The 9284-nt window shown below is 41.7% G+C and overlaps 2 protein-coding genes across 3 annotated transcripts in view; one reads left to right on the forward strand and one right to left on the reverse strand.

Annotated features, from left to right (window-relative positions):
* Positions 1-3931, reverse strand: part of tti1 (TELO2 interacting protein 1) — a 22125-nt gene extending 18194 nt beyond the window's left edge. The window contains exons 1-6 of the mRNA XM_020612509.1: positions 3786-3931; positions 2477-3216; positions 1337-1674; positions 986-1247; positions 674-851; positions 145-437 (exon numbers count right to left, since the gene is read on the reverse strand). Coding sequence (XP_020468165.1) covers positions 145-437; positions 674-851; positions 986-1247; positions 1337-1674; positions 2477-3202 — 1797 coding nt within the window. The 5' untranslated portion in view covers positions 3203-3216; positions 3786-3931. The remainder of the gene's footprint in view (positions 1-144; positions 438-673; positions 852-985; positions 1248-1336; positions 1675-2476; positions 3217-3785) is intronic.
* A 16-nt stretch (positions 3932-3947) lies between these two features.
* On the forward strand, positions 3948-8929 carry zgpat (zinc finger, CCCH-type with G patch domain). 2 transcript variants are annotated; one of them, XM_020612562.1, is made up of 7 exons: positions 3948-4011; positions 5072-5711; positions 6033-6166; positions 6371-6529; positions 6766-6870; positions 7470-7881; positions 8330-8929. In XM_020612562.1, the coding sequence occupies exons 2-7, from the start codon at positions 5119-5121 to the stop codon at positions 8466-8468; spliced, it is 1542 nt and encodes a 513-aa protein (XP_020468218.1). In that variant the 5' UTR covers positions 3948-4011; positions 5072-5118; the 3' UTR covers positions 8469-8929. The 2 variants fall into 2 exon arrangements, with proteins under 2 accessions (XP_020468218.1, XP_020468217.1); XM_020612561.1 differs by lacking the exon at positions 3948-4011 and adding an exon at positions 4407-4560.
* Positions 8930-9284: the final 355 nt, after the last annotated feature.

Below are 9284 nucleotides of genomic sequence, written 5' to 3' on the forward strand. Positions count from 1 at the left end.
GAATAAGAGTATTTCCCAAAATGCTGTGCCATTTCTTTAATCATCCTGCAAACTGGTTATAAGTGAAGTGCATGTCACTAAGTCAGTGTTAAACTGTACTAAGGTAAAATCTTGATTCAGGACAAGCATTGAAACTATCGCCACCTGCTGGTCCTGTCGGTCTTTATCCGTCTCCTCACTGACTGTTATCAAGTGCCAGTTGTTCAGACTGGTGTATTCTTCCATAACAGACACCACTGTCGCTTTAAGGTCTTCCTGGGTTGCTGAGTGTCTCCGACCTTCACCCTCCAAACTCCAACCCTCTATTGCCACGTCAATTCCTGCGGCACCCCTGATGATCTCATTTAGCACCATGGCAGCCTGCTTCCTATATGCTGAAGACTGGCGGTACAGATCCAGAAAGTGATCAGTTAACAGGTAAATGTTTCCATAGTAACCTAAAGACAGAAAAAGGGAAAGTTACTTGTTGTTTTATTGGCATGAGAGATGCCAAAAAAAGTAAAAGGTAAACATATACGCTTTAATTCATAAATATTCACACCACACCTCTACATTAGCCCAACTTCATTATTTATAAATGCTTTACAGGACTGCTACATATGCATAAAAATAAGGAAAGTAAGTCATTTTGATACAGCTCATCCCTCATGTTCATATGAAACAGTACTCGTGCCTAAAAGCCGACAGATCTCCATGAGCACAGAGTAGATCTTCTCATCAGTGAAGTACAGGAAATGCTTCCTCTGTGTGTGAGCAGTGAAGGAATCTTGAGAGGTTGAACTCGTTTCTATTGTAGAGCTGTAACTTCTTTCTTCCACAATACGAACATCCATCACATCTAGCTCCAGCACCTGAAAAAGCGTACAGTGTCTGTTGTGTTTAAAATGACGTGTAATCACATGTTAGCCTGTGTTGCATACACTGTTTTATAAAACAAGACGACATGTAACTTCTTGCTTTTCAGCTATTAAAATGCAAACATTACCTGCATCAAGGCTTTGGAAATCCTCTGGAGGTGTGCAGCTGAGGTCAGCACCACAGAGATGAATGGTCCCAGAACTTTTAAATAACCCAGAAACACACTGAGGACAAACAGCTTCTTCTGGTCATCAGAGGTTCTCATCAGTCTGGGCAGGGAGGTGGCTAAACAGTGAAGATTCTCTGAGAGCACGTCAGTGAACGTCTGAGCATGGCTGCTGCTATGGCTCTGGTTTCTCTGTGATACCTCTCTGAGAGCAGCCTCACACCTACAGGAGAGGAGAAAAGAGGATCTTCAGTAAGCATCTTGAATAGATCAGTCTTAGTTCTTTTTCCTCACATAAATGTCAAGTAAAACCTCTCTCTGACTCTGGGCTCCTCATCATTGACTGCTCCTATAAGTGCCTCCAGTAGTGGCCCCACACACTCTCCTAGTGACTGGCTACACCTGGCCAGCAAGTGATCAGCCAGTTCCACCATCTCCAGCCGAACCCTCCAGTGCTGGTGGGCCGAGGTGCAGGAGATGATCTTCCTCAGCAACACAGACAGCTTCCCCACTGTGTTCTTCACCCAATCTTGTGTTCGATGGACTACAAGCTGCGCGATCCTCCCCAGCTCTGCTGAGGGAGTCTTCCAGGGCTCACTGGTCTGAAGCTGGCTGTCTTCCATGACAAGCCCCACAGTCGTAGACCAAACCTGAATGGCAAAGAGAGCAAAGAGAGATGATGTGGCATGAGTCAACTCTTCAATTACATGTGCACTTGGATATAATCACATTATATTATTTTCTAGTTTAATTTGCCATCTCCTTGCACACACAACCTGTTATCCTACCAGGTTAGAGTTTTACTCTGTAAAATTAGCTATAGATATAGTAATGTCCCAGAAGTTATTTATTGGCAAGTTTCAAAGAGTTCTCATTTGATCAATCATATTGAACTAAATGAAGAAACATACACAAATTTAAGTACATTTAGCCAAGGAGGTTCTAACAAGGAGATGATGCCAAGAAACAATAACACGCATACTGAATGTTAATAGAAGTCTCTTGGAAAAGGTTCTGAAACAGTATATACAGTAGACTATCAATGGAAAATTATTCAAATCTCAAACTGTACAAATATGATAATGGATTAATTATTTAAGTCATTTATGAAGCAACATTGTTGTAGTTTGTCAAATCACCTTGGAGTCTGGGATTTGTTGGGTTTATCTCTATGTAAAGTGCCTTGAGATGATTTTTATTGTGAATTGGCACTATACAAATAAAAGTGAATTAAACTGAATTGTTGCTTTCTGAATTTTAGAGACTACATTATTCTGGAAAAACAATCAACATATAGTAAAAATAATACCTAGTTGCAGCAATAGTAATATATAATAATAATTCTAACTGTAAAATATTTATGTAAACTTGTGTGTAATCCATCATAATACACACAGTCCAACACAAGCCTGAACACAAATTAAAAGCAGAGAGAGCTAGCCCGTAGTGCACCTTGATGGCCCTGACTGTGACGACATGGCCTTGTCTCAGATCTCCTGTAATAATCCTGGCTACAGCCATAGTGATCCCAGGTAAGGCTGAAGCCATGGTGCTGCCTATAGCACGTCGCTCCTCTGAGGATGGGACTACGTGCTCCTGAGCACAGTCACACTGCACAGTCAAAGCCTGGAGGCACTTCAAGGCTGCTGCCTGTATATCCCGAGATTTCTCCTTCTCTCCTAAAGCCAGCAGTAGTGAGATGGCAGTTCCCAGTTCAGGCAGCATGATTGGTTCAAAGAGTTTAAAGACTATATCACCATAAGCAGCATGTAACAAGGCATCCAGGCATCTCAGCACAGCCAGTTTCAGCTCCTCTGATGTATCTGCAGGTTTCCCAGGATTGGTTGGAGAGCAGAGGCACAGGGTTAGCTCTGAGAAGAGGTCATGAAGGGTCTCCCAGCTCTGGACACAAGTGTTCTCCAGGATGTGGCTCATGGCCTCGGCCACAGCCTGCACCAGTTTGTTCTTCTTGAGCCCAGGGACTTTAAGGACAAAGCGAAGAGGGTAGAGGACGTACTCTTGGAGCTGCTGCAATGCGGCATCACTGACCTCTTTCAGCTGGGCATTCAGTGTTTCTACATTGGTAACAGTGGGCTCTCGAGTGAGCAAGACACAAGCTGGGCGTAGGTAGGCAAAAGCAATCTTTGGATCACTGATAGGAGCCATGGTTGGAGGCATCACAACAGAGGTCACTTGAGTGAGGAAACATAAAAAGAAAAAGAGGACTTATTATAGTAGGACAACTGCATAACTTCTCATGTACCAGAGAAAATGAAATTAATGTGTTCTTAGAACAAAAAAATATTTGTCTTTGTGATTAAATATATAATGGTCACCTGCCATGTTGCCTGGTAACTTTTTGAGATGATATTTTAAAGCTTTAATCAATCAGTATCTAAGAAATATTAAAAGCACTTTTTTAAATACGATGTTAAAATATTCGTGGCTGGTAACAAACACATCCGTGGCTTGTGTGCCTTAAATCTATTTGTATGTCCATAACAAATTGCTCAACAACACGTTGATGTTTAAGAGAGTACAAGCCATCATCTCTAAATCCTGTTTCCCTCCGAAAGGAAGGCGAAGCAACTGTTGCATACATATGAGACAAAGTGGATACTTTATGTAAGTTAAGAAACAGTTACAATAGAAGCATGTCCAGGCAGTGCCTGCAGAGCATTATTAGCATCTACACAACAAAGCATGCAGCGTGATTCTGAAGCTGCACTGCGGTACTAGCGTCAATACACAAGCGGCCTACCTTCACATTAGCAGTGTTATGTCCGCGGAACAATAGGTCCACAGGAGAGGCTTAACTTTAGATATAAAAAGGTAACATCGGAGAGTAATGAAGCTGACAGCCGTCATAATTCTACGTCCACGACGCACACGTTTTACGTATAGCAAAACTAAGACTTCCGGGTTTGGGGGGTATATCTTCAAAGTAATAATATTGTAGCGTTCCGCAGGACACAAGGAAGACAACCGTGAGTGCCGACGAATAGTCGCATTAATAAAAATGATCTCATGTGAAAAAGAAAAACCTATAAAATTGTATGATAGATAGCATTTTCATCTAAGAAATCTGTGAATTTCGACATGCCAGTGCATTTCCAAACTCAGTTAACATTGGTGTTTGTTAATATTTGTAATTTCCAATAATTTTACACATCTCAGCTGTTAAAGTGTTTGTTACGCAAAACTTAAATTTCCTTATTCAAAAAAGATATCTTATGAATTTTTCCAATCTAATTTAAAAATAAAAGAGTCTTTAGAAACTAGTTTAACAGTACCAACTGCATTTCTAATGTTCTGACACCCGGTCTGAAGCGCGTCTACCCTCTGGATATGTTTTATTTTGAAAAGTAAACTATTGTCAACGGAAGTTAGCCTTTCATTCACTTCAGAACCATTGGTTCATTTTTTGGCAGCTTGACACTGAGCTGCTTTGTGTTGTGATCATCTGTATTTCTTAACATAGAACAATTTTTTATGGCTGACAGTTTCCTGTCCAACAGCCAAGCCTAATTACGAAGGTAATGTTAGTATTGTTATAATTTCTTGTAAAAGTTAGCTTGAAGACTGTTATTATTTAGCTAGAACTTGCTCTGATGTGTAATGTTAGCTAGCTGGCTTAGCGATTCATAGCGAGGTTAGCTAAATCTATTAGCAAAGTTGATGGTACCTACTATAGAGGAGCTCAGTGAGTCGTTCATCTAAGCTTTCATAACATAACGTTATAATCAGTGCAGGACGAAGTTCTCATTACAAGAAAATGTAAAAACATACAAGTTAAGGTTGGCTACCTTTTAGTTTGCCCTAACACACTCATTCAGAATATCTGACAATTTACACATAGTTTTTGCCATTAAACAATGAAATAAATACGATTCAGGAAAGGACAAACTGTTTATAATGTGATGAGGAAGAACAATGGCACTTTGCAACGTGCATAAGGAGGTTAGCTCTACCAGTGCATGACCCTCTTCTGCTAAAAACTGCTTATTTGATTCCACTTTAAATCATATTTTTCCTTGGGTGATTCAGGTACTTTTTGCCATCCATTCCTGTACTGCTGGGTGCCAGGTGTCAGTATGGATGAAGAAGCGCTTGAGGCAGCCATCACTACCTATGGAGTTCAGTTGCAGCAGGTCGAGATGGCCCTGTCGACTGGATTGGACCCCTCCCAGCAGTCAGACCTGCTCAAACTAAAAGAAGACCTTTGCCAGCTCATAGAGCTTACTGAGTCCAGCTTGGTGTCTGTCAAAAAGAGTCAACTTCTGGCCAGCCTTGAGGACTACAGGGACCTGCAGGCAAACACTTCAGAGGCAGCAGCTGACGCAGAAAGTGAAAACAGCGGTTTGGACCCAGAATTTGCTGCTTTTTACTCTGAAGTGGGGGAGTCTTCGGGTAGTAGCTCTGATGCCAGAGAGAGGGACAACAAGGGGGACAGTAGATTAGAAGAGGAGGAAGAAGAAGAAGATGCACTTAGTGGTAGTAAAGTCAGAGCACCCTACCGGACAACATGGGGCACACTAGAGTATCACAATGCCATGGTAGTGGGAGCAGAACCACCAGATGGAGAAGAGGCACAAGTAAGAGTGCTCTATGTCTACCCCACCCAAAAGTCTATGAAACCCTGTCCATTCTACTTAGAGGATAAATGTCGCTTCCAGGATAATTGCAGGTACAGTGCCACTATGCTTTTCACATTTAAACATGCAAAACCGTTCAGCAAGTGTCACCCATTGTCCGTGTGATGCAGGCTTTTCTTGACCATAGCTACAGAAAACAGTATAAAAAATGATGACATGTTTTCTTCACACCTTCTGTTTTAATTTTCACTTCATGTCACAGTGTTGGTGTCCAGTGATCATCTAAATTACTGGGGATGTATTTTTAGTATGAGCCTCAGTCTGTTGAAACCCTAGATTATTTACTATATAATCCACCTTTCATTCAGTCCTCTACAATCAGTATGTTCTAAGTTGTTTTTATGTTACTGAAGGTTCTCCCATGGGGAAGTGGTGCACTTGTCAGAGCTCAGAGACTTTGTGGAGAGTGACCTCAGCAATCTTGAAGAAGGCTCGTCCTGCTTGGCTCGACATGAGGACGGCATCTGGTACCCTGCCAAAATCAAAGGTATTTTCTTCACAGTGCCAGTTTTTGACGGTGTGTTTTTACAGTAAATCCTGATAAGTTCAGCAGTAAAAGTACAACAGATATATTTCCTGAAAATCTTAATCCAGTCATTTGATTAGAGTTGTACAATGTAACAAAAACAACCAAGACAGTAGGAAATGTGTTTGTATGTTTCGCTGATCCGAATGTTTTCTCTCTATGTAGATATAGATGGTGGATTCTACACTGTGAAGTTTGACTCACTGCTGATGAAAGACGCTGTGGTCGAGGCAGACAGCATTATCCCGCCATTAAGAGAAGATGACCCGCTGTCCTCTGACTCTGAACCTGACGACAACGGACATGATGTAGCTTATGCCAAAGGTGTGTTTAGATATGTGTTACCATTCCTGGGACAATCTTTGAGCCAGAGAAGCGACCTGGAGGTAGTTTCATAGAACTGTGATGGCACATTGTAAGCTTCCTTCAGTCCCTGACCTTTTATTCTTTTTTACATGCCAGTAAATTATTATACATATGCATTTGTTTGAGCTTAAGTTAGTTCTCCATTAAAAAGTAATCAACTGTTTCTCTTTTTGTTTTCAATCCTTACCCAACAGTTATGGACTCTTCTGTAGATACCACTGTTTTTGGTGGCTGGGAGGCACATACCAGATGCATGGGCTCCAAGCTTATGTTGAAAATGGGCTATGAACATGGGAAAGGTAAGTACAACTGTACAACAGTGACTGCATTTCATTATCTGATTCACAGTGGTCTGTCGTGACTATGTAGTAGTTTGTACCTTGCTTGCTGTATTGTTGGTTTTTTTTTTTTTTCATAAAATGAGTTATACTCGCACTCCAGTTTCATTTTAAATATTTTTTTCACAGCCATTTTCATAAAGGCAGTAGAACAGATGTAGCACATTAGTTGATTTCCCCCTGTCACATTCATGCCAAAGTTACAGCCAACAGAGTGACTCACCAAAACTCTTTGCAGTATAGCACCCGGAGACATGACGTGTGGAGTTTGCATGCGTCTCCCCAAGATTTCTTTCCCCTCTAAAAACATCATACTAGGTTTTCAAAATCCTTCTGCTTTTGCCCTTGACCAAAGCACTTGTGTCACAATTCGAGTTGGTTTCTGGGCTCTGTGTGTTGCCACCTGCACACAAAGAGATAATATGGGTCAAATCAGAAGACAAACTATTCCACAGCCATTACTTACAAAAATTAAAATGAATTTCTTTTCCCTGTGTACAGATGTGAAAAGAAATAGTGCTGTCTTTCTTTTCCTCAGTCATTCTCTTTCAATTTCTCAGGCTTGGGAAAGAGGCAAGACGGGCGAGTAGAGCCAATTATGGCAGTGGTCCTAGCCAAAGGCAATTCTCTGGACCAGTGTGCTGAGTTAACCCATAGACGCACACAGAGCAAGGCCGCAAAGAATGGCACACTAACAGGCCTCCCAAGGAAACGCAAAAAGCCTCGGGCGGCCACAGGGAGGCGCCGTACCGTCTTTGACTTTCTCAACCACAAGCTAGGAGGCAAGAGCACTGATCCTGCTGAGGGGGGAGCCGCTGTGCCATCAGCACCAATTGGGGTGGAGGCTTACAGGGGAGGGCAAAGCACCAAGAGGAATCTGAATGTGAAGCTGTACCAGGCTGCTCAGAGGGTGTCCCAGACAGAGAGGGAGATCCAGAATCTGACTAAGTCACTCAGCCGGCAAACAACCAGGTCAGTATTGACTGCCAACATATGTAACTTTTATGATGTTTATTGAACATTTCGATATGTCTAGTTTGACTTCTGTGAACGGTGTTAACTGACCTTAAATAAATCAAGATGTCATTAATAATCAGTTAATTGCAATGGAGCCTCAGGTCCCTGACACATTAGCACCCATACCATCTCTACCTGCATAAATACACTGCTTACACAGCTAGAATTTATTGTGAAAGATGAGCATTATTTGCTGCGACATCCCTGTCAAGTAAAAAGGTTATTGATTTGAATTCACAAATAAGGATGGGAGTTGTGAGAAAATGCAAAAAAGGTGTGAATATTCAAGGTTAGACACTTGCTGTCATAACCAACTTATTCTGGAAGAGTGCAGCTGAAACCAAACCTGTCTCCTTGTTGTCTTCCCCATTTCCTAATCTATCTGTTTTTTGTGTGTGCGAAGGGATGCAGCCATAGTGAAGAGGCTGGAAGAGAAGCTGTCAGCAGCCCGCCAGCTGCTGGCTGAGCAGAAAGCCCAGGAGCTGTCCATCCAGAAAGCACACAAGAAGGTTGACACACACAAGAAGATGACTGAGTTCTAAGTCCAGTTCTCTCAGAGACTTGGAGGATAAAGGGAAGCACTGCTTGCCTGAAGTGAGCTTTCGTCCCTTGCTTGTTGTCAGTTATTTCCTATACTGTATTTTTAAGATAGTTTTAGCATTATTTCTCACCACGTTATGGATTTGAGCTGGCTGTCATGAAGACTGGAACATACACTGAAGAGTTTGATTTTAAATGGTACAGTTGACAGTGATGTTAAAAGCAGATTATTATTTCTAACGAACATTTTGTCTGTATTTTTCTTTACACGCACTAAAAATATGTATTTGGAGACACTACTGTGCATTTTTCTTTCTTTTTACCAAACACCTTTACACAAATACAGTGTAAAGAAGTTTCATTAAGATAAGATGAACCTTTATGAGTTCCACAACGGGAAATTCACAAAGGGATAGAAACAAGGCATCAGTGTTACAAACAGAAAAGTAACAGATAAGGTATTATCAATATAAACAATATAAATATAATAAAAAGTAAAAATAATATTACACACTGGTATGCTGAGTATTTACAGTTTTGACAGTCTGTAGGTGTATGAGGTCAACGGGGGGAGATCTACTGGGAGTAATGTTGGTTGTACAGCCTGTTAGCAGCAGGAAGGAAGGACCTGCAATAATACTCCATCACTCACTTGGAGTGAAGCAGTCTGTCATTGACAGAGCTGCCCAGTGCTGACAGAATCTTGTGCATGGGGGTGGGAATCCTTCTCCAGTAAGGATGCTAGCTTGGCTAACATCTTCCTGTCACCCAGCACCTGCACTGCATCAAGGGGACTTCCCAGGACAAGGCTGGCCCTC

Source organism: Monopterus albus, unplaced genomic scaffold (assembly GCF_001952655.1).
Source record: "Monopterus albus unplaced genomic scaffold, M_albus_1.0 scaffold126.1, whole genome shotgun sequence".
Taxonomy (NCBI): Eukaryota; Metazoa; Chordata; class Actinopteri; order Synbranchiformes; family Synbranchidae; genus Monopterus; species Monopterus albus.